Source organism: Mirounga leonina, unplaced genomic scaffold, assembly GCF_011800145.1.
Source record: "Mirounga leonina isolate KUSES-001 unplaced genomic scaffold, KU_Mleo_1.0 Mir_366, whole genome shotgun sequence".
NCBI lineage: Eukaryota > Metazoa > Chordata > Mammalia > Carnivora > Phocidae > Mirounga > Mirounga leonina.
The window spans coordinates 9,494,412-9,519,142 of NW_023270709.1; the positions used below are offsets into that span (position 1 = coordinate 9,494,412).

General features: G+C 54.8%; 1 protein-coding gene across 12 annotated transcripts in view; it reads left to right on the forward strand.

Annotated features, from left to right (window-relative positions):
* RREB1 (ras responsive element binding protein 1) overlaps positions 1-16,207 on the forward strand; it is a 155,226-nt gene extending 139,019 nt beyond the window's left edge. For 11 of the 12 annotated variants that reach the window (XM_035030798.1, XM_035030801.1, XM_035030806.1 and 8 more), the window contains 3 exons: positions 5,056-5,220; positions 10,525-11,355; positions 12,691-16,207. In XM_035030798.1, the coding sequence (XP_034886689.1) occupies positions 5,056-5,220; positions 10,525-11,355; positions 12,691-13,208 (1,514 nt within the window). In that variant the 3' untranslated portion in view covers positions 13,209-16,207. The remainder of the gene's footprint in view (positions 1-5,055; positions 5,221-10,524; positions 11,356-12,690) is intronic. The other variant, XM_035030809.1, reaches the window with a different exon arrangement.
* The last annotated feature ends 8,524 nt before the right edge of the window (positions 16,208-24,731 follow it).

The window sequence follows — 24,731 nt, forward strand, 5'->3', positions numbered from 1 at the left end:
TTCACACTGTCATTTTCATTTGAAATCCTGTAAGCCTGACAAAGTAAAGCCACAGTTCTCTGAAGGAAGTTCAGAAAAGAAAATGCATGGTAAACAGGAGGTGCCCCGCACAGCAGGCTCTTGCTACCCTTTTGGGGGTGGGGGGCACTTGTTTGTCAGCTGCAGAGCCTTTGGAGAAGTGAGTACTTCTGTTACCACTTTCCAGAAAGCAGATGGCTGGATCTGACGAGGAGCATGGCTCTTGCCATGCCCTACCCTCTGCTCGCCCCTGATGCCGCCCCCCCCACCCTCCCCGCAGCTGGGAGTCCTGTGCTTAGTAGAGAGCGTGCACATTGTCCGAGCGTGAGGCCAGTTACTCCCGGACTTCCTCTTCCTAGCAAACCACCGTCTCCCTAGGAGGACCGGAGTGGCTGGTACTTGCTTTCCAGGGTTCTGCCCATGTCTTGCACGTGCCTGCCAGAAGTTCCCACTTGTGAATGCATCCTTTCAGTCGCCTGGCTTTTGAATGCCAAAATGTCCTAGTTGGTTTAAAGTCTCGTAGCTTCTGAAACCAGGCAAGGAAGATGGGGGAGGTCTGTTGAAGATGGAGTAGGGCGGGGTGGGCGTAAACATCAACATGTTCTGCCCCTTCTCCCTAAGCCGTTCCTAGACCCTGCGTGGCTGTGTCTCCTGCAGCCCCGTCCGTGACGCCCTGTCTGACTGTGTTCTCACTGCCGTGCCCTCCTGCTGAGGGTTGCCGGCCTTGACTGGAGGGGAGCACTCGGCGTTGGTGGAGAGACCTTCCAGAGTTAGTCTTCGTGACCGTCCCACGAGGGCGATGTTGTCCACATCTTGAAGCAAGGAAATGAGTAACAGCCAGTCGTTCTGGGGGTGGGTCATGAGCGGTCGAGCCCGAGTTCAGAGCCAGGGTCACGTTCGCTGCGGCTGCCCCACGGTCGGGGGGTGTGGCTGCTTCTGTGCTGACACGAAGAGAGGGTGTGCCTGCCCCTGCCGTCCTGGCATGTCCTGCCATGTTCCGGTGCAGAGGACTGGCAAGGGGTTGGAGAGGAGGGGAACACAGTTACGGACCCGAATCCTAGTAATCAGCCCTAAGGGCCGCGGGACGGTCCTAGCCGCACGCACAGGCGCCGTATAAGCTGGCGCCCCCTGGGCTTTGTGAGCTCCTTGCCGTCCTTCTGCTTCAGCTCGCAGGGACTGTCTCAGCCTCACCTCTGTTGCATAGTTTCATAGAGCACTTGGCTGCGCCTGGTGCCGTGTTAGGACATTTTCCATTCATCGCGTATCCCAGCTGGACGGAGCCTGGGAGACCAACTGACCCACCCGCTCTTCCCACAGACGTGTTTTCCTGGTAGACGCTCTGCTGTTGAAGAATCCCCCAGCTGTGTTTGGTTGCCTGGCTCTCTGGGACGTGCTCCCTCCAGAAACCTTGGAATAAGATGGAGTTAAACACGCCTCTGAAACAGCCCCGTAAACAAAAAGCATTCTACAGAAAAGAGGCTTAATTTTTTTCTCTTTTTTGGGGGCTGGGGGCAGTAGTGTTAAACTCCAGCTGTGTTCCAGCCCAAAGCCTCGAGCGGTGTCCGGGTTTAGATCGCCGTCAGGCAAACCGCATCTGTGTTTCAAGAGTCCGCCCCCTCCCGACCTCTTAGCAAATGCACCGAGGGATCGTAACATCCGTACATGGTCTCCTGGAGGGGCAGCATTAGGGAGACCGGTGGGGCTTGCTGCGGCCGAGGGGCCCGTGGCTCGGGTTTTCGGGATCGTGGCTCAGGAGGAAGCCGGCGTCTGCCGTCCTATTTCATCTTCCCTGGTGAGCTCTCTGTGCACGGCTGAGCTCCCTCCTTGCACTCTCCTCCTAGCCTGTGTCCTGGGGAGCAGGGACGGTTCCTGGTTCCTTGGCTCTTCTGCCTGAGTAGTGTTGCCCCTTTGGGAGAGGACAGTCCACTGTCCCTCCCTTTTCCCCCTCATTTAGGCCACAAGCCAAGAGAATACAGAAAATGCAGTCAGCCCGTGTTTGCTCCTCCTCACCTTCCTCCTCCTCTCCTCCCTTTTCTCCTAAAATGAACGGGTCAGGACCCTGGGATGGCTGAGCCTCCCACCTCCCCTATCCCCAGCTCTGACATTTTGGGATTCTCCCAGTTGGTTTTAGCGCCTGTTCTTTGCTAGGCTGAGGTCCTCTGCACTCAGCCTGTCCCACCTGCTGCTCACAGGCCGCCGGCGTGAGTTGAAATCGGTACAATGTGCAGGCCTCCGCGTGGAAAGTGCTTTGGACACCAGTGCTGGTTGGCTTCTTCTGCCTTTCTGAAGGGGCAGCCTTGGCCATCTTCACTTAGCCAGCCCTGCGTGCACCTCTGTCACCAACAGAGAGCAGGAAGCCGTCTGCGGGTGGGAAGCGGAGTGATCCCACTTACTCTTGCTGTTCATTCTTCTGCTCCCGATGGCCCGGGTGCCTGCCAGATAGCATCACGTAGTATAGGGTTTCTCTCTTTCCCTGTCTGCTCTCTGGAAGGGAAACTGGCTGGCTGACGGTTTTCACGGCTCCTGTTGGAGGTGGAGGGAGGCCGTAGGTCTTTGGTGCAAAGGGCACTCCTTATGGCTACAGGTACATTGAGAAACACCCCTGGCAGAGCCGTGACTTGTGACAGTCACCCAAATAAATGAAATCGTGTGATGCATTCCCTGTAGGTTACCAGCCAACAAGTTTTGGGGAAACCCATCTGATGAAAAAATACTGGAGGGGCTCATGTTTTTCTCTGTCCATGCACTCCAGAGAGCACACCGCTTTTCACAGTATAAGATTTGTCTGTCAGTCAAAATCAACGAGTGAGTGAATGAATGCGTAAGTGTAAGGCTTTCGCAGTGAGAGGGGGATCTTTGAGAGGTTCCTGTTAGTTGTCACTTTGAGAACCTTCTGACATCATTGGGTCTTCTCAATTTAGCACAAGAATCTGAATCTTCGTCGTGGGGTGTGAGCCTGGCTGTCCGAACCCAGCTGTAAAATCACAAAGTGAACCATGTAATGGGAAAAAGTAAGGAACTGGTGGTTGTATTTAAAATCAAGACTCCTACAGTTCCTCATCATTCAGCTTCTGACTGGTTTCACTCCCAGCCGGGTCTCTCCCTCTCAGTCTGGCCTGACTCAGAGATGCTATGATATTTGATCTTGGACGATAAGATGTTATTTTTCATACTTAAAATAAAGACTGAATAATTATGAAAGATTATGTTCAGTTTTTAGTGAAAAGCAAGAATAATTTGAAGCGTACGCCAAAAACAAAACAGAACAAAAAAAGCACAACCAGTCTGCATGCAAAAGTGTGATATATATATATATTTTTTAATGTCATTTGTATAACTTAGCAGAAAACACTCCCTGAGCTTTGTGGAGGGAAACTTGAAAGCAGTCGGTGGGTTCTGCTCTGCACTTGATCCTGTAGGTCCCATGTGGGGCTCCTTAAGAGCATACACGCAGGGCTTCTGGATGTCTCATTCCATGGTCTTTGCTGGTTCCGGGCATCTGTATTCTTAGAAAGTTCCACCGCTGATTTCGAAGCATCGCCTGAAAGGGTCCTGCCGCTCAGCAGGGAAGGGATGGCCCTCACTTTGATGGCTGCTGATGCTGGAACTCAGTGGGGCAGTGATGCTGGTGGTGCTGGGCTGTGCACCAGCGTGCTCGGTGTGAATGGCACCCCCTGGAGTTGTGTGGTGCACGGTGTTCCTGCTCCCTTCCCCTTGTGCTGAGCCACACCCCCTCCGGGCACCTGGCCCAGGCAGTCTACTCGCAGTGAGTGCCTGGGCTGGTCACCTGCACGAGATCGGGCATCTGTGGGTCGTCCCCCCGAGGCTGAAGGGCCCCCGGGGTTGGTGTTCCAGGGGGGTTGTGCTGGTTGACTTTGCGGCCAGTTCCTGACACGGGCGTTTGATTTTGGCCATCCCAAGGTTACGAGGCACACAGGCCAGGCTGCAGCTCGGCCGTTGTGTTTGTTAGTACACAAAGCCTGTGCCCGTGTAAAACCAGAAACCGGGACCTTAGCACTTGGGGGGAAACAAGAACCCAGTGATGGAGTAAATGATTTACCGCCACCTTCTCTCTCCAGAACTTCAGCTCACCCGACCCTTCCCTTGACGCCCCCCCTTTTTCCTCCTCCCTCCCTCCTCGCCCTGGCTTTCCCTGCACCTCCAGCCACGCAAGCACAGGACAAGTTACAGGGGAGCCTAGTCTGCGTTTTGACATATTGTCTTTACGGAAAAAAAGGATCAAAATTGAAGGTTAAGACAGGGCAACGCAGAGCAGGGAACTCCTCTCTCAGGAGTTACCCCATGGTGGAGTGGGGTGGAGGTAGGGCCTACTCAGCCACTTCTCTCCACAGGCAGGTCTGGGGCCCGGAGCACCTGATCCCCTAACAGACTCGGTCCTGTGTGGGTCACTACGTACTACTAGCAAGGGGAACAAAGAACCTTTAATGCAAGGAGCAGGCTGCCTCCGTCTAGCCTGCTAGGACCGCAGTGAGCGCGGGCAGAGGTCACCGTAGGACTGTCTCAGCGGGTCGGACAGGAGGCGCGTTTCCCTGCTTCGGGTCCACTGTGGGCCAGGGAGAGGGGAATGGCTCCCAGGGATGTCCCAGGCTCCAAGATGCTGGTTTGATTTCCCAGCGTCGGAGTCCTTGCCATGCCAGAAATGACCAAGAGGTGGCTTCTCTTTGTGACCGACTGTAGGTGTTTCCTTGCTGTGCTCTAAAATCCCTTTACTCGCTCTTTTTTTGTTACTGTTATTAAGATTTTTAATTGTAATACTGTTGTTTTAAACGTCTTGGTTTCATTGTTAACTTTTAGCATTTTGAAGACAAAACCTTCATTCCACTTCACTCAGGATAAGGGAAGATATCATTTGAGTTGTTGATGTTACCGGTATTTTTTTAAATGTGTGTGTGTGTGTTTAAAGGAAGGGGTGGGGAAGCAAATGCCAGTTATCCCAGGAGAATGAATGGAAAGCGACTTTTTCTTTTTCATTGCAGTAGAAAGCCAGATAAATATATATTTTTTTTCCTGCTTCAGGTCAGAAACCCTTCCCTTGTCAAAAATGCGATGCCTTCTTTTCTACCAAATCTAACTGTGAACGCCACCAGTTGCGCAAACACGGAGTTACCAACTGTTCCCTGAGAAGAAACGGGCTTATCCCCCAGTCAAAAGAGAGTGATGTTGGACCCCATGATAGCACAGGTAGTGTGCTTCCGGGTGATGGAGAGGAGGAGAGGGACAGAGGAGGGCAACTCCGAGAGAGAGCTCTGCTAGCGTGGTAGCGAACCCTAGCCGTGCATGCAAGCACGGCCAGCTGCCTCTCCCCTTTCTCCGTCAGACTCGGCAGGCGGTCCATAGAAGTGGGCCCTGCCGAGGACCGGGAGCATGCATGCAGCAGGATGGGGCCTGGGGAATCACCGACAGTGTTCCTAGATCACTTTCCTGAGCCGCTAGGGCAGATCTGTGGCCCCCCCCAGCAGACCCCTGTTTGTGCTGTGGGGGCCCTTCTGGAGGTGGGAGATGCGGTTGGGGGTGCAGTAGGATCACATCTAAAAAGGATATGAAACCCCACTAGCTTGGGGTGTTGTTTTCTCAGAGCCCAGCCTCTGCCGCATCCTACAGAGCAGGGATGGGCTCCCTCCAATGTCAGGGTATTTCAGGAAGTACTGATGCCCAGCCCTCCACAGGGGGAGGGGTGTGTGGGGAGGGGTGTTTTTCTCTTCAGTAACTCTCTTCCCAGTAAAAAACCTTGTCTTGTTTGAAAAAGCACTCTGCATGTCCTTTCTTTAATCACATCTCTGCTTGACCTGAATCCGGGTATTATTCTCATGTGCTGATAGCGCTTCCTTCCTCCAGCCCCTACAGAGCAATTAACGGCTGCTCAGTGCGTCTCCTGCCACCTTTTTTCCCCCCCTTACAGCTTCTGTATTCACTCCTGTCCTCTATTCAGTACATCCGGCATCTCCCAAGTGCTGGCGTTCTGTGCTTCCCACCCCCCACAAACAGATCAGAAAATTGGCTGCTGCAGGTTACCTACATACATGACTGTTGGCCATGGCTTAGTAACAGGTGTGGATTCAGTCCTGCAGATCTCAAAAGCTTGACATGTCCCCATTGCTCAAAGCCAGAGAGGTTCTCCCCAGAGGCGTTTGTCCACGGGTGTAATTGTGTCCTTGTGTTTCTCTCCCTCAGGTGGGGGTGGGGAGCTGTGCTGTCTGGGAGCCACCCCCCCCCCCCGCCCCGGCCCCCTTGTCCTTATCTAAGTTACAGGGGGAGAGGGGTACATCTGAATGGGTAGCATTTCCAGGAAGAGGAATTGATCCAGACCCTCTGCTTTTTCCCCCATGCCTTCCCCCAAGCCCTAGTGAAACAAGCCAGCCCCTGAACTGCCAGGCTCTTCGGTTAAGATCAAACCCTCTAAGGGCATAAAAACGTAAGCCAGTTTGCCACCTCCTCCCCCCAGCTTCCATTTCTACATAATTGGCTGGGATCTTTGGGTAGAGAAGGGTACGGAACCTTGGATCCCCGTGAACCAGAGATCAGCTGTTCCATCTCCAGAAAACCCACAACGATGCTGGCGAGCTCGAATTTGCTGCAGACGATCGTTCCTTAATGTTTAACAGCTGACTGCTGTGTCACCTGGTAGCCCCGAACATTTTCTCGAAGCCTGGTTTAAGAAAGCAGCTATGTGATTCTACCCATAGTGGTCCCCAAAGAGGGAAAGCAGTGGATAATTGAGGTCAAGGGGAGCCGTCAGTTTCCCAAGGTGGCAGGCAAGTCAGAACCAAGTGCTGGATGCACATTTTGCATTCAGCTTCTTGAGCCTGTGGATGAGCCCAGAACCCAGGCCTCCTGCAGACATGGCGGGGGTCGGGGTGGGGGGTGCACAGCTGTAGGAGCCTGAGGCCCAAAGCTAATCAGAATATACATCTTAGCTTCAGTTCAGCACCAAATTTTACATTGTGGGTGTATTTGTTTTTTAAATTTGCAGTTACATGAGTTCTGTTTTGCCACATCCGTCAGAGCCCTACCTCTGCCCTGTCCTGGATGTTGTGTAGGGTTTCTTTAAGGGACAAAGCCTCTGGAAAAAGAAAATTCACTGAAAGCTGTAATGTGAAACCAGCAAAGAGAAAATAAATGTTTGGTTTCATTGTGGTCACAATCCATACATAGTAAGAAAGAGGGGGACGAAGGGTTCAGGGAGGTGGAGTTCAGTGATTTCAAGGAGAGCTGCAAACCCAAGTGAGCATGGCGGGGGTGTGAGGTGAAGCTTGCTTTCGGGGCTCCCTCCCATGAAGTTAAAAGAGGCTTTAGAGGAAGACCATAAAAAAAAAAAAAAAGACCGGAAATGACCAAGGAAGCTCTTGAGGGGTTTTCTAGGTTTATCTGCCCAGGTTCAAGTCCCTAAACATGTTTTATAACATAAGTCTGACTTTTTTTTTTTTAAGATTTTATTTATTTATTTGAGAGAGAGAGAATGAGAGACAGAGAGCATGAGAGGGAGGAGGGTCAGAGGGAGAAGCAGACTCCCTGCCGAGCTTGACATGTCCCCATTGCTCAAAGCCAGAGAGGTTCTCCCCAGAGGCGTTTGTCCAGGGGTGTAATTGTGTCCTTGTGTTTCTATCCCTCAGGTGGGGGTGGGGAGCTGTGCTGTCTGGGAGCCACCCCCCCCCCCGCCCCCAATGCGGGACTCGATCCCGGGACTCTAGGATCATGACCTGAGCCGAAGGCAGTCGCTTAACCAACTGAGCCACCCAGGCGCCCCAAGTCTGACTTTTTTAATCATATAAGTTCTTTAAAGAAAATATACCCTCGATTTCCCCCACACCCACCCACCCACCCAGCCAAGGAATGCTAACAGGGGCTTAAAGGGGGCACATCGGTCCTGGAACTAAAGCTCTCTGTTCACTTTCTCGTGGGCAGACAGGTTCTCTAGCCCACTTTGTCTTTGGGGGATACTCGTGGTTCTTCAGGTGATGCCTGTGGGAGCCTTCATATTTATGGGCACCTGCATATGACTTTCTAAGTCAGCAGAAACGTGGACATTTTATTCTGCTCCTTACGGGTGGCCGCCCTTACCAGCCAGAAGCCCGCGTGCCCGGCACCACAGGAAATGCTCTGGGGAGGCGAAACTCAGACAGGAGCTTCCTCACCAGCTGTGCCCTTGGCCAGGCCGATTGGGTGTTTAGATTGGTGGTTGGTCACTTCAGCTGAGGAACATGGAATTGCCATGAAGCAGTAGATATTTCATCGTCGAGCTGACATGAAAGTCTTCACTTTCCCCATAGGAGGAGCTGTGGGTTTTTTATCTCCTTGTGCACGCAGGATCTCTGCTTCCTCGCGCAGTTTTCTTAGGTTTAGCATCACAAATGAGGGGACCTGTAGGGACAGAGAATTACCACTTAAGGTAGGTGGCATTGCTTAGAAAAGCCATCTGTTCTGCTACCTGCGTTTGAAGGTGTAGGCGGTTGAAGAAGGAGGGGATCAAAATAGGACCTGGTGTTAGAAGCTGGATATTCAGGAAATGAGAAGAGGCCAAGTCTGCTGTTGCCAAGGATCACTTAATAAAAATCAGTTGGAGTTGCTGCAACTTCAAGGGCACGGGCTGCCCTGTTAAAACACTCCCCCTAGTGGAAGTTTGGTAGAGCATAGCCAAGCCCCCTTTTGTTCACCAGAGGAAGTGAGTTGGCCTTTCACAGGATTTAGGATGAGCTCTCCATTACGCACGCTAACTAAGGAAGGGCCCAAGAGTGAGAACAATCTGAGATTAACATATTTACTTCGGTTTGGTTCCAGAATTCATCACGATTTTTTTTTAAGATCATCTTAAATATGTTCTACCATGAACTTGAAAACCCATGTTCTTTGGTGAAAGCTATAATAAACTGTAATAATAAAGCTAAGTAATGAAGAGAAACAGCCTAGAATATACTGGGACAAATAGGAAGTAATCAGAGATCAAGTCTTTTTTTTAAAGAAACTGAGCGTTCTATACTTAAAGACTTTATACCAAAATTCATTTAATAGACGCTCCCTATTGGGATGATTCAAGAAAACGAGTGTACAGTTTTTTTGTAAAGTAAAGCCTAGATGGTGTGTATATTTCAGGAGTCATCTTCTTTAAACTTGTGGATAATGTATAAAAATCATTCATTGATACATTTTATAGTCACACCATAATTATTTGTCTCTTTCTGAAACTTCTTGAGATACTCAAGTAGTGCCTGTCTTAAAAGGCACAATCCGAATAAAACCAATGAAACGATGTCAGTGGAAGTGTAGATGGTTGTAGGTGAGCCAAAAGCCCCAGACAGGTGTGACCGTGGCAAGGGTAGGACCAGCTCCCTGAATCGATCAGGTGACTCAGACTGATGGGCACAGGTGGACATGGTGATATGTCTGGTCACATACGCGAGGGGCCGGCTTAGGTGCCAGAATGCACTGGCTCAGGTACTGTAATCAGAGATCTGGCATGAGGAGGGAGGTACCTCTGACCTGGGTGCCACGAAACCATGGATTTTGTCAGCCCGATTGTCGGAGGAATTTGAGTCCCTGCAGTAATAAATTGGCCACTGGATCGATAATTAAATAGTAGGTCTCAGCAGACAGCTTCACGGTCTTAGCACATAGTGAAAAAGTCATTAAGTCCTCCTTCAACCTGAGTTCAGAGAAGACGGTGCTCCTGATAAGTTCGGCGTTATTGGTGCTGCCTCGGCGCCATCCCTTAAGGTCATTAAAAACTGGTAGACTTTCCACATTTGGTTTTGCTACGGAGGGTGGACAGGTAGGAACAAACGAAGAGCTAGGAGGTGTTTCCACTCACTGCGTGGGGACCTCACAGCAGCGAGGGAGGCCTACAGGTGTGCATGCATCTCCTTCTCCGCCTCGAACTCTATCTGGGAGTTAGCCGGCAGGTGGGAGCGTGTGTACCATAGCACAGAATACATGCTTGGGGCCATTTTCTGTGAGACGCTCATTGTACTAAGTTCCGGGAGTGGTCCTGTGTATGTTGCATGTTTATATATCTCTTTGCACTGGAAAAATAACTTCGACAGCTCCGCTTCCTCAACCTCCCTAGTGCTGCGAGTCTCTGGAATGCACAAACTCTCCTCTCTCGCCGATCCTTCTGTCTGTGCTGCCCTGAGTCGCTCACACCTTCCTGGGGGCCTGAGCATCCCTGTGTGTGGCAGTGGAGGGCACCGCTTGGGGGGGGGGGGCAGTGGAAGGGGAGGGCCAGAGCTGCAAGAGCAGCTGGTCCCTTGACCCCAACCTGTGTGTGTGTGGAGGCTCCTTTTGCCTTTCGTGAACTAACCCCAGGTTCACCAGGCCTTCCAGGGATGCGAGTGGGAACAAGGAGGGGGGGTGGGGATGGGGAGAGGCATCCTCGCTGGGTTTGGCATACAGGCTTGGGGGCCGGGTCCGGCCGAGAGTCCCAGTGGGGCTCTTGGAAGGGGCGAGTTGGGTGGCGTCGGGCCTTAGCCTGTGCCCCTGTGCTCGCTCCCACAGATAGCCAGTCGGACGCAGACACGCCAGCGGCGGGGGGCGAAGTGCTGGACCTCACCTCCCGCGAGAAGGAGCAGCCGACGGCCGAGGGAGCCCCTGAGCCCAGCCAGGTCCAGGAGGAGCTCCCCGCGGAGGACGTGCCGCAGGGAGCGGCCGCGCCCCCCGGGGACGCGGAGGAGCAGGGAGCCGGTGAGAGCCAGGAGCACGACGACAAGCGCGGTGTGGAGGAGAGGGACGAGGACGCGGAGGGCCCGGAGGAAGACACCGTCAGCAACAAGAGCCTGGACCTCAACCTCGCCAGCAGGCTGATGGGCTTCAAGCTCGCCGAGGGCGACGCGGGCGCGGCGGGCAGCGGGGGCCCCGCCCCGCAGGACCAGAAGCACGCCTGCGACGTCTGCGGCAAGAGCTTCAAGTTCCAGGGGACCCTGAGCCGCCACAGGAAGGCCCATGGCCGCGAGGAGCCCCGGGAGGACGGCCCGGGCGCCCCCGGAGGAGGGGCCGAGGGCCCGCTGCCCGGCCCCGCTGGGGCCCCCGCGCCCGAGCCGGAGGAGCAGCCGGCCCAGCCCTCGGAGGAGCCGCCGGCGGAAGCGGTGGCCTCGTCGTCGTCGGAGGCGTCGGGGGAGAAGCCGGGCGAGGAGGCGGAGGGCGCCTCGGACGGGGAGAGCGTGGCCGAGAAGAAGTCCTCGGAGAAGAGTGACGACGACAAGAAGCCAAAGACGGACTCCCCGAGAAGCGCGGCCAGCAAGGCAGACAAGAGGAAGAAGGTGTGCAGCGTGTGCAACAAGAGGTTCTGGTCCCTGCAGGACCTGACTCGGCACATGAGGTCCCACACAGGTAAGGGGCGCAGGGGGGCCGCTCCGCCGGCGCGGGCTCCCTCGGGCCACCGCGGCCTGGAGGAGGCCCCTCCCCTCCCTCCCCCCCCACGGGGCAGTGAGCCCGAGGCGGTGGTCTGAGCGTGCGCGGGGCGGGGCCGTGAAGCCGCGGGAACTAGGAATCTGACTGGTGGTTCTCCTAGCGGTTGGATCATCCTGCCTCCCGGCGGGGTCATGGCGGGGCGGCCCCTCAGCAGTGGGCGTTTTGAGAGCTTTTTGGGCAGTCCTCTGAGCCACCATCTTCCTAGCTCTAGAATGGGGATGAGGGCTGCCCTGTCCCATAGAAGCATCTAGAAGCACGTGGGGGTGGGCGTTTGGGGCCCGTGGTGAGCCTGGGCAGGACTGGGGGTGTGGCCTGGGCAGCGGGCCGTAGGGACAGGTGCTCTGCGGTGCTCTGCAGGAGGCACCTGGGCTCCCGCCGGACAGCCGCCGCACATGCGCACAGCCAGGGGCTTGGCCTTCCCCGGCTCTGCGGCCGCCCAGCTGATGTCACTGAGCAGGAGCTGCGCAGGCATGTCAGGGTGGCCGTGTTGCACGCATGTCCTCGCCCCTTCTGGAACTCGCCACCTACAAACCCTGAGGCAGGGGCCATTGTTCGGTAGAAAGGAGGGGACCTGGATGTACTCATAAAGCTGAAAGATTAAACCTATCCCACCCGCTCCCTCCAAAAACAAATCTTGGTCTGGGCGTTGCTCCTGCGGCAGCCGCGGTGCACACATCGTCCCCGCACGCTCCTCGCCCCGCCGCGCGGGCATTCGGAGGGCTCCGAGCTTGGCTCCCAGCAGAGAGAGATTCTTGGGCTCCTGGCAGGTGATGCTCTCAGCTGCTCTCAGCCCAGTGTTTGTGAGCAGGAGGGAAAGGCCCAGCTGCTCCGTATCCGAACACAGAGTATCTGGTGCCTTTGACTGAGGAGGTGCCTCTGTCCTGCACAAGCCGCAGAAATGGCGCCCTGTCCCTGTGAGAGGGGCCCCTTTGCTGTCCTCCCCTGAGGTTCTTTTCAGGCCAGTCTGGGTGTCCGTGAGGCTTCCACCTGGGGACCCCAGTGCCTGAATCAGTCTGAACAACCTAGTTGGAGAGACGGAAGGGGGAGAGAAGCCGAGGCTGGCCCCTTACATTTCCGCTTCCTTATTTTGCCACTTCAGACAAACGAGGGTTTCCCCTGAGTCGGGGCGCGGGGGTGGGGGTGGGGCAGCGGTCCTGGCCCCCGCTACTCTCGGGTAGCACGGAGAGCTGGAGGCTGGTGGCCTTACTGTTAACAGACTCGATGTCTTTCTCCCGTCGCTTCCCGTCGCTCCAGGAGAAAGGCCATACAAGTGTCAGACCTGCGAGCGAACCTTCACCCTGAAGCACAGCCTGGTTCGCCATCAGCGCGTCCACCAGAAGGCCAGGCACGCCAGGCAGCACGGGAAGGACAGCGACAAGGAGGAGCGGGGTGAGGAGGACAGTGAGAGCGAGTCCACCCACAGCGGCAACAACCCCGTCTCGGAAAACGAGGCCGACTCAGCTCCACCGGCCAGCAACCACGTGGCTGTCACCCGGAGCCGGAAGGAGAGCCTGGCCAACGCCACCAAGGATCCCGGCCTCAGGGAGGAGCGGGCGGCAGGGCGGACGGCGGGTGCCGGCCAGGCTGAAGCCGGCAGGAGTGCTCCCAAGGCCGCTCCAGCAGGCAGCCCCAAGGAGCAGGCGTCTCAGGGTGACCCTGACCCGGAGAGCCCGGCGGCCGTCGGGCAGGACCTGCCAGAGCTGCAAGGCAAGAGGCCCGCCCACCCCATCCTGGCCGCGGACGGTGCCTCGCCACTCCTGGGGATGGAATGACAGCCCATCGTGTCCCCCCCACCAGCACACAGACGAAAGCCAGCAGAGCAGAGTGTCCTGAATCTGTATTTCATGAGGTTTCCCCAGTGCCCTTCAGCTGTAGGGGAGCGAGAGAGAGAGACAGAGAGAATGAGAGACACGAGCAGGAGGGGGCCGTCTCGCCCGGTGCCATAGCCTTACGTCTCTGCGCAGGAGACGCAGCATGCACACTTCCAGTGCCTTAAGTACTCACCAGCCCTTCGGTGTCAGCCTGGGTGTTGTGTTTCCCCAAAATGACTTTTTGAAAAACAAAGCAAATATTTTAATGAATTATTTGGAGAGGACCTTTTCATTTAAGCATTAACGTTACCCTCTGTATTGGTGTGTGTGAGCTTGTTCTTGCGAATCTGTGATAGTAACGTATGTTCTGTGAGCTGGAAACAGAAGAAAAAAAAAATATGCCCTTGGATACCCATAGCCAATAACTGGAAGAAAATGATGTGAATTTCGTGTAAATTACCAGAGGAACTATGGATAAGATGTTCTTTTTTCTCTCAAATAGACCTTTTTCTTGTTCTGTTTGCTACCGGCGGAGCTGTAATTTGGTCCTCGGTAAGGCGGGGTGTGGTTGATGAAGGTTTCCAATTTGGTGCCAGCCAAAACCGAGAAAGATTCGAGCTTCAACCTCGTACGTGTTTTCAGCGTTAGACATGGTATTACCGTGCAAGTGTCGAGACATCCATTCTTAACTTCCCGAGAAGAGTTATGCTGGCAACTTTAGCCTATGGAGAACATGCACAGATGTCCTGTATCTGATTCCCCCCCTTTTGGTATATGTATTATTAATATTATTATTATTATTATTATTATTAGTTCATCAGTTTGCTGGTCTCTGCAGTCAGCAGAAACAAATGGGCAATATTTGTCCAGGGAGACCTGGGCTGCCCCCGGGTCCCCGTGTGGGCATCTGCCCGCAGCTTTCCTTGCCTCCCCGCCCCCCCACTCCCGGGTGGTAGCTCTTCTACTGTACTTAGACAAGCTTTCTTCCGTGACTGCAGAATCCAGCGGGGGCCGGGCTCCTGAACGGCCGGCCGAAGAGCAGCTCAGAGAGGGGAGAGCAAGGGTGCACGCACCCGGGGCTTCTGAGAAAGCCAGGCAGCGAGAAGACCTGCCCCTCACCGGTCTTCCTGCCAAACCCAGCCCAAGCCTTACCCGCCTGTGCTACTGTTGTTTGCAAAGCGAGGAAGTAACTACTGCTGGTAATAAAACTGCACCTGCAAGATTGGAAGATGAGAAATAGATGTGCATTTACCTTCCTGTGACTGGGGTTGGTGCTTGAAGCGGAACATGCTGTTTCTAGTGTTCCTGAAATAGCCCGAACCCCTGGGTGCGAAAAGGCAGGAATTTTTTTTTTTTTTTTTTTTTCCCCATGAGCATCCCATGCAGGCGATAGAATTCCCTCACTGTAGCCACCAGCAGTGACAAGAAGTATTGCCCTACTGTAGCTGAGCTTGCGTTCAGCGTCCTGTCCCTCAGCCGAGACCTCTAGGGCACCCGAGCCTTGCGCTGCCAGGGGCCTCCTGTGCTGCTCCACTGGCCAGACCCGCTCGCCTTCCCCTGGCCACCCCTCCTCCCCGCATCCCAGCCCCTTCCGCCCCCCCCCGAATCTCCCCCCTCTGCCGACACTCACCAACACACACACACACAGACCCTTTTCTCCCCACTTCCTTACCGATTTCTCGATTTCTAGTGGCCAAAATCCCAACTGCCCAGACTTCAAAGAAAGATGTCTATTCTTTTGGGATAACGACGCACGATCTCTTTGCATGTGAAAGGAAAAAGGTTGAGGTATCTATGACTTTTAACTGTATTGGGGATGTCTGAACCCGAGGTTTGATTTACTCTAGATGAATACAAATCAGAACCAATGATCCCGTTATCACTATATACCCAGTGTGGTTTGCTTAGTTAAAAAACCAGTTCGTGCATCCCTTCATTTTTTTTTTATGACGATTGTTATTGTTATTATTGTTGTTGTTATTACTTGGGGTATCTTGTGTTTTGTTTTTCTCTGCAGCTCTCCACACTAAATGTCGCGACTCTGTGGAGAGAAGCCATGACTTAGCGCGTGGTGAGATGTAGCAGGAATGGGCCCGGCCGCGTGGCCAGGGGCCATAGCTTGCCATAATCACTATTGATTTAAAGCTTTATTTAGCCTCCATCTGTACCCTCGTAGTCGATAAGGTCTTGCCACATTTTATTAGTGAGGTTGAGAAATGTATTACTTGTTTGTCGTTCTCCCTCCCCCCTCCCCCAGTATTAAACTGTGAAATTTGTGATTTGTTTAAACTCTGGGTGAATCATAGTTTAGTTTGCATGTCCAGCTAATTTGTTTCTATACATTTTGTTTGATTCTCTTTCTCCTTCTCTCAGGGCTTTTACAAAAAAAAAAAAAAAGTATATATATATATATATCCATATATATATATATATGGATCTTCTGAAAAGTTTTTTGAGGTGCAAGTGTTTCTCTTGTTTTTCTCTTTGATTTATGGACACAATGCTGAGATTCAATCACTACATGAAACCCCTGGCTGTGAACACAAAATAGAAGCCCCGGGGCTGTTTTCCACACAGCCCCGGGGGAAGCTACGTGACAGTCAGATGCCAGTTTCAGAAAAGATGCATCGTACCTTCTTCCACCCTCTTTGTCTCTGTCCTCTCTTTCTTCAAGAAGGAAGTTGATCCCAGTGATTTCAGCCCATGCATTAAACAGGAAACAATAATAAACGTGTAGAATTCATATTTTTCTAAAGGGAACTTAACTGCTGCTACGTGTTATGTACAAAACCGGTTTATGCCACATGAACAGAATCACAAGTTTGGTTTTGGTACTTTTGGTTCCTCTTTGTATTCAGTTGTATAGTACTTCCAAATTCAGAATGAGAAGAAAAGCTGTTCTGTATCAAACCATCTAAGCAATAAATGTTATATTTTAAAAATGGCAAGATTGCCGGGCAGCCAGCCGTCCTGTGATTTGCTGTCATCCCACCAGCTTGTCCACCCTCCACACCACAGCCCGTGGGGCCCAGGCCGCCGGCGTCTGGAAGCATCGGGGAGGGGGGACCCGCATGCCTGCTCCCCGACTAGGGAGGTGACGAGTCTACTGCTCTGGCAACTGCCGAAGCCAGGGCTTGTGTTTTCTGGGCAGCACCTCCTGGGACGTCCACTCTGCCTTTTCCTCCTCCTACCGCTTAGAAGGGGTTGCATTGCCCCTGGGCGCGGGAAGACCCACGCAGAGGGGAGGTCTGGCATTGTAAAGTTACAGATGGGTAGACAGCCGAATCTTCTAAGCCAGGACTCAAAAAGCATCTCCGGAGGAAGCTGGGTTCGAGGCGAAGTAACTGTAGACAGAGCTTCAACTGCATCAACCATGCTGTCGGTCTAAGTGCCAGGTCACGGCAAGACGAGTTACAGTGCTCCAGTCTGTAAGGCTTCCAGGGTCCTCTGTTGGGAAGCCCCCCCACCATGCACACACAGCCCTCCCTCACCAGCCCCAGGACACTGGCCGCAATGCTAACCGGGGGTCCTGAACTTGGATTAAATAAGTTACTTGCTTATAACTTGGGAATGATCAGAGCATAACTAGACGAGCCTCCCCAGTCGTGGGGGCTGGGTGCCACTGGCCACCAATGAGCAGCGTTTACAGCCCCCTCTCCCCCACCACCGTGGGGGGAGTCATTTTCCCGGTGGGATTTGGGTTGCACCTGCTCCGTGTGAAGAACTAAGGGGCATCCCCTGCAGAGCACGACAGAACAGACCCAAGGGCACAGCCCTGTGGGAAATGCCTCCACCCACCCCCCCACCAACGGCCGTGCGTGGAACACAAGCCCCTGGGTCCGGTTGCTTTGGGAGAAGGCACATAGGAGGTGAAAAGGTGGGATTTATCAAGAGTTGCACCTGTTGCTTCAGGAGCGTGTCTGGACGGCTGCCTCCACCATGGCCCTGGAGCGCCCGCTCTGGCCCCTGGGGAGCGCTCACTGCACACGCATCTCCAGCGTCCCCTGGTGCCCTCATCCCCTCGCTCACACGGCACCCAGGGCTGAGGCTGCTCCAGGCTTACGTGCCTGGCTCCAGGCTCCACGCTGGCTGGAGCCCTGCACAGACCCGCAAAGTCCATGTCCCGGTGGTGGCCAGTTTTCCAGGCCACTGTTCTGGAAAAGGAAGGGAGTTAGCATGTGCAGACTGGACATTTTTGACAGAGTTTATTTTTTGGCTCCCATAGAAATTTATATAATGAGTTTCACTTAACCATAGTCTGTTTATTAGGAAAAAAGTTGGGTGTGGGTTTTCTCTTCTGTTGTGTCTTCAAAGAATCCTGGTCCAGCACAGGTAGAGATTCAGGTATATACCAAAGGCTGTCGTAGCCAGAGACCCAGCTCCTCGTGTTTCAACCCTCTCCTGGACATTTACTTTCCCTATTGGACGGGGGAATGAAAGGAATTTAGTTTACTATCAGTTTCACGGGGGCGCCTGGGTGGCTCAGTCGGTTAAGCATCTGCCTTCAGCTCAGGTCACGATCCCGGGGTCCTGGGATCGAGCCCCACGTTGGGCTCCCTGCTCAGCAGGAAGCCTGCTTCTCCCTCTCCCTCTGCAGCTACCCCCGCCCCCCAGTTGTGCTCTCTATTGCTCTCTCCCAAATAAATAAATAAAATCCTTAAAAATAAAATCAGTTTCACTTTTGTAGCTGTCCAAACGTGGCTGAGGCCTGAGTGTTTTAGCTGTCCGTCCCTTCCCGGGATCCGGTGAACATTGATTATGCGTTTATTCAACAAAGTTGTTTCCTGGGCAGCCACTGTATGCCCGGCACTGACCTGGGCACGGGGAATACAGCAGGAACAAAACCGATCTCTTTCCATGTGGAACTTGGGTTTTAACAGTGGCAGACAATACACAGACTAGCCGAGGAGGATGCAGAGTTAGTGAAAGTCCGAGGGGAAGAGGAGGCCATGGGGGAGTGGGGCCAGGAGGGATGGTGACCAGGGAGGTCTCAGGACAGCAAACAGCAAGAAGTCACCCACGCAGGTGTCTGGGGAGGGCCCCTGGAGAGCAAGGCGTTGGGGGAGGCTGCCGGGCCCTGCAGAAGCCCGGTGACTGGGGTGGGATGAGCAGGGGGTGGGGCAGCGGGGCGTGCGGGCAGCATGTGGACTGTGGGATGATGGGACAAGGGTGGACCCAGGGAGGCCACCAAGAGGCAGTCACATTGATGTAGGCCCTACGTGGTAGCGGCTTGGAGCAGAGTGGTGAGGTGGAGACGTTGAAGAAAGGTTGGGGTCCAGGTATATTTTCAAGGGGAGCTGACAGCATTGGACGACCCGTCAGATCCCACAGCTATAGAGAAGTCAAAGCTTGGAGAGTCCACCCAGAACACATGGGCTCAGAGCTGAGCTGTGATGTCCAGACATTCAGAATTCACTTTTTTTAAATAAAGATCTCATTTATTTGAGAGAGAGCACGAGTGGGGGGTGGGGCAGAAGGAGAGGAAGAAGCAGGCTCCCCGCTGAGCAGGGAGCCCAACGTGGGACTCGATCTCAAGACCCTGGGATCATGACCCGAGCCGAAGGCAGACGCTTAACTGACTGAGCCACCCAGGCGCCCCCAGGATTCACTTTTAAAAGAGGAGGCTTCACAAGTGTCCATCGACAGATGAATCGATAAAGAAGATATATCGGAATATTATTCAGCCATAAATAAAGGAAGCTTTCCACTTACAACAACATGGATAGAACTAGAGAGTATCATACTAAGCAAAGTAAGTCAGTCAGAGAAAGACAAATACCATACAATGTCACTCATATGTGGAATTTAAGAAACAAGCAAAGGAGAAAGCGAGAGAGGCAAACCAAGACACAGACTCTTCACTCTGGAGAACAAACAGGTGGTTATCAGAAGGGAGGTGGGTGGGGGCTGGGTGCTGAGGATGGAGGAGCCCACTTGTCGTGGTGGGCACTGGCTGATGTGTGGAAGTATTGAATCGCCACATCGTAGACCTGAAACTAACATACACTATATATTAACTGTCCTGGAATTAAATTAAAAAATTAATTATAAAAATAAAAGTAAAAGAGGGGGCTTCCGTCCTGAAAATTAACCTTGGTAGAGGAAATGAAGAAAAAAGAAAAAAAGTCCTTAATTCTTTCCATCCACGCCGCACAAGCACCCCATTTCTGGGAAGCGGGTTCTCCTGTCCCTGTGACCAGGACCACACAGGTCTTTCTGCGGTGGGTCCCCAAAAAGACTGCGGCCTCCTGGCCAGCGTGATTTCCGGGCGCACCCCCAGCACCCCGACACCCGCCGCTCACGCTCCCCCCGCCCGGCGCCCTTCCTGCCTGTACCCCGTGGGGCACGCTGCCGTCCGGAGCCAGGAAAGAACAGGAGGCCGTGCCGGAAGGCGGGGGCACCAGACGCGGGGTCCTCAGCTGTCCTCGGTGGGCCAGTTCCCCGACGGGGAGGGGGGCCTTAGGATGTCAAGCTCTGACTGTAGCCCCGGGGCTCTGCCCGAGCAAAACCAGCTTTGACAGGCCGAGGGGACGCTAATGCAAATGGCCATGCCCTCAAGTCCCGATGGCTCTCCCGGGAGAGACTGAGTCCGCGGTCACAGATGCACGTGGACGCGTCGCTCACCCCTGGTGCCGGTCACTCCCTCCTATGGTATCTGATTATCTGATTTGGCCAGTCCTGGAGGAGGGAAGGAGCTCTCTGGAGGGCAGGCCCAATCCCCGACCGGCTCTGCCCAGTGGGTCTGTCTGGGCTTGACCTTGACGCACTTGACTCCGAGTTCGGTGCTCCTGACCCGCGGGGCGACCATCAGCCCCTCTGTGCCTTGAGGATTGGGGTCCAAGCAGGGCACTTGTTACTGTCTCCTGTCCACCCCCCCCTCCAGAAATGACATCAAGGAGTACTTGCCTCTTGCCCTGGATCTCAAGCTAGAAGAGCACGCGTTACTGTGTATGTGATCAAACACAACAGAAAATGTACTTTCTTCTCCGTTTCCAAGCATACGGGTCAGGGGTATTAAGTGCGTTCGCATCGTCGTGCAAACACCACCACCATCCGCCTCAGCACGTTGCATCCTCCCAGACTGAAACGGTCCCCGATCAAACCCCAACTCCCCCTCTCCCCTCCCCCAGCCCCTGGCAGCCACCGTTTTACTGTCTCTGTGAATGTGACCCCTCTAGGGACCTCAGAGAAGTGGAAAGAACATCTCATGTTTGAAAGAGAATTTCATCCACACACGTGTCCAAGAGCTCGCTAAGTGGGAGCCTGGACGGGGGACAAGCCTGACTGCATGGAATTTATCCGGGTAGCACAGGGAGGGGAGCCCCCAGCCCCTGGGGGAGGGGTCCCAGAAGTCAGGTCCCTCTGCCTGAAGACACAGCTAGCTGTCTAACCCCCGTGTCAGAGGGGCAGGGAAGAGAAATGGCCAAGAGCCAGGTCGCAGGGCAAGCCGGCGGTGTGCAAATCCCAGCTCTGTCTCTTAGGCCTAGTGAATGACCACGTGCCTCAGTTTCCCCATCCCTAAGAAGGGGATAAGAATAATGACCTGCCTTGTGGGATTGCCGTGCAGACTAGAAGAGCTCGGAATGGCACCTGCTACCAAGTAAGCGTAGCAGGAGAGTCCTCACAAGACCTCTGCGTCGGTCGCCGGGGAGGCAAGGGGGCAGAAGGTCCGCAGGGCACCTTCATTCCACAGATGTTGCGGGGAGCAGCCTGCCAAGGGTTTTGCGGGGGATGACCGAGCTTCCAGCCCCTGCTGGCTCCCTGGAGGAAGGGGAGCCGGACAAGCAGGGAAGGAGCTCTCGGGAGGGCAGGCCCGATCCCTGACCCGCTCTGCACACACTCAGTCCCCAGGGTCCCAAGTCAGCCCAGGGCCGCAGAGCGCACACGTCTCTCGCTCTCTCAGCCACCTGGCCTTCTCGAGTTTGACTGAAGGAAGAGGAAGGGCCCCAAGAGAGTCCTGGGGGCCCCCCACCTGCCCCTGGGCCACCCTGCTCTGCTGCCCGGGGCTGGGGAAACATTGGGGCCCGGTGGGGGCCCGACTTCGTCCAACCAGCCTAATGGGCCCAGAAAGCTCTGTGGTGCAGTCACCGGGCCACTCCACGCCACAGGCCTCACAGAGGCCTGGGATGCCACCAGGCCTTGGTACGCAGCAGACGTCCCCCCAGTGGAGTTGCTGGGAGGGAGGCACCTCGAGCTCCTCCTTCACACCACACAGCACCTTAGGAAGGGCCCCCCTCACAGCCTCCGCCGCTGCAGTGGAGGCTGGGGTCTGCCTCCCCCCGGGGCCTGCTGGGGGCGGAGTGCAGACCTCAGACCCGCGATGAGGTCGATCCCTCGCTACCTCGCAACAAGGAGCCCCTCAGGCCCGCAGACCCCGGAGTCAGCCTCCACCTGGCAGCAAGAGCCCTGGGGAATTGGGTGCACACTGAAGTGTGAGCGGCCTGGCCAGAGCCCGAAGCTGGGTCCCCGAGAAGATGGCCCTGCCCTGCACTGCAGACACAGCTGGGGGCTCACGCTCAAAAGAAAGAAACCATCTCAGGAGGAGGGAGGCGGAGCCCAGATGGGATTTAGAGTGTTTGGATTCTGGACCCTTCTGGCCTCAGTGCCCCCAGTCCCTGCTTCCACTGCGTGATGGGTTCACACATAAGCCTGAACACACAAGCCACCCCAAAATCTGCTCTGGAGTTTCTGCATTTCTGTCCTACTCATGGATGCCCACGGCTCCCTGAAGGGGCCAAGAAGCAAGAAGAAGACTCCAGCGTGCCCCGGCCAGCCAGCTCCCCGCTCCCAGCCTGGGCGACAAGCAGCCGGGGCCTTTCCTTTCCCAGCACCAACCCCCTCACCACCCGTCCCCCCAGCAACTCCCCAGGAGGCCGCGAACCGGAAAGGGCGACCGGGTTTATTTTAAACTGAAAATTGAAGGTTGTTCTTTAGCAACAACAGAACAGTCCACTCGGATTCTAGGCTGCCAATGTCAGGGTCCTAACTAAGAAACCAGCGGGCTATCCTTTCCCGTTTTACTTTTAGAGAAAGAAGCCACAGCCAAAGGCAGCAGGAATGCGTCTGGTCCTCGCTGTCCCCTGCCCAGAGCCGGCCTGGCTGTCGGGGCAGAAATTGATGCTGTGGGCCCAGGAGGTGGGGGGGGGGGGGGGGCAGGAGGGCGGCGGCTGACTGCTCTCCAGCTCCCTGTCCGCGTCCCCCCGGGGCAGCTCCCGGCTGGGGCTTTGAAATCAAAGTAATAGCTGCTCAGTGCAGAAAATTGGGGAGCCACAGGTCAACAGGAAGAAAAAAATTAAAGCAGTCATCTCGCTGCTTAGATACTATTTGTATTCATTGAATACTGCCGTTTTAGGGGGCCCCACTTATTTTTCCTTCCTCGTCCGGGATGTGTTTATGCAGCCATGTGCACACTGCGGTGATCCTGTGCTTTTCTCCTCGTCGTCACCCACACCAGGGAGCTAGGGAGGAAAAACAGTCCTTGCCGTCTCAGAGCCGAGACAGGGGCTGAAATGATTTGCCTGCCGGCCAGCTCGTTGCTGGCCTTGTTAGGATGCCATCACCCGCCAGAAAAACCCTAAGAGAGATCGCAGCTGTCGTGGGGTGCTTGTGATGGTGCGCATTGTCCCCTGAACACCAGGAACACAGATGTGACGTGAGTGCCATCCCGGTGTCCTCACGGTCACTCCACGCATTTCTACGTCTTCTTGCTCTTTCACCGAAAAGCAAACGCCACCAGAACGTAGGGTCAGGGTCGGGCCCTTTGGGCCGGGCTCTGTGGGGATGGCTATTCTCTGCACCACGAGGTGTCTGCTGGGGCAGGCCCTCCTGGACGGACGGACGGACGGACGGATGCTTTCTTCTCCATCCTGCCAGGCACCTCAGTGTGGGTCCCTCCACCCGCATTACCCAACCACTAAGGAGAAATTTCTGGATTGCTTGTTAAAAATTCAATGTCCCGGGCGCCTGGGTGGCTCAGTTGGTTAAGCAACTGCCTTCGGCTCGGGTCATGATCCCGGAGTCCTGGGATCGAGTCCCACATCGGGCTCCTGGCTCAGCGGGGAGCCTGCTTCTCCCTCTGACCCTCTCCCCTCTCATGCTGTTTCTCTGTCTCTCTCTCTTTCTCTCAAATAAATAAATAAAATCTTTAAAAAAAAAAAAATCAATGTCCGACCTACTGATTCAGGATCTCAGGAGGTAGGACCTGGCCATATGCATTTTTAGCAAATCCCCTGAGGATTCTGAAGCCTAGGAAAGTTTGAAAATCAGGGCTCCAGAAATCAAAGACGGTCCCAGGCTCTGGCTGCCCCTCAGGCTCACATTAAGGCAAACTGTTTGCAAATATGCGCTCTTGAAATCTAGGAAATGCACTGGAACGTTCCTTCGAGCACCCCCAATGGGCCTCTTTTTCTAGCCTGTGTAGCTCCTCACCAGCCCGTGTGGACACAGGGAGCCCAGCCCAGCCTGGGGCCATAGCCCAGCCCCCAGGAAGGGAACCTCTAAGAAGCTGTTCCAGGGTTCGGCCTTGGCGCCGTGTCCTGGGAACAGGTACATCCACCTGACTCACCTGCCTGGAACCTTGGGCCGCCCTGTCTTCTGGTACCTCCTTCTCTCTCAGCCAGGGCTGGTGGCTGAGATGGGGATCCGGTGCAAAATGACAATGTAGAGCCTGCTTCAAGAAGCAGGAAAGGACCTTTTTCCTTCTCTCCGCCACCCGCGCCCTCCATGGTGTTTCCTAGTGGCTATTTAAGGCCGCACTGTGTCAGGCAGGGGGGAGTCCTCGTGGGGAGGTGCCCACAGGCGCCTGAGCCGCACCCACACCCCAGCACCCCAGCAGGAGGAGCATACACACCGAGCTTCCCCGCGTCTGCCCCCAGGCCTCCACCTGGGAAGTGGGGGAGGCAGGCAGCCGAGACCCCATTCCAGGAGGGTAGGAGGCGGAGGAAAGCAGGACCACACATGAGCCAAACCTCCAAGCCCCCAAGCCCCCAACAGGCTCTACATTGTCATTTTGCACCGGATCCCCATCTCAGCCACCAGCCCTGGCTGAGAGAGAAGGAGGTACCAGAAGACAGGGCGGCCCAAGGTTCCAGGCAGGTGAGTCAGGTGGATGTACCTGTTCCCAGGACACGGCGCCAAGGCCGAACCCTGGAACAGCTTCTTAGAGGTTCCCTTCCTGGGGGCTGGGCTATGGCCCCAGGCTGGGCTGGGCTCCATTGTCCCATCGGACTTCACTCCCAAAGCCCAGTTCAAAGATAAAATCATAAAGAATTTCAAGATGGCACCTCAGAGCACTGAACTCCGAGCACTGAGCTGTATGACTGGGCTGGATGCGCTCCCAGGAAGCGGCCCCGGCCTCGGCCCCCCAGCCCAGAGGTCATCCCTCCCAAGTTCCTAAGTACTGCCTAGTGGCCCTGCTGGTAACGGGACACTGCTCCATTCTCTCGTCTTGGAGGTCCAGAACCCAGCCTGGGTGTTTCCGTGGGT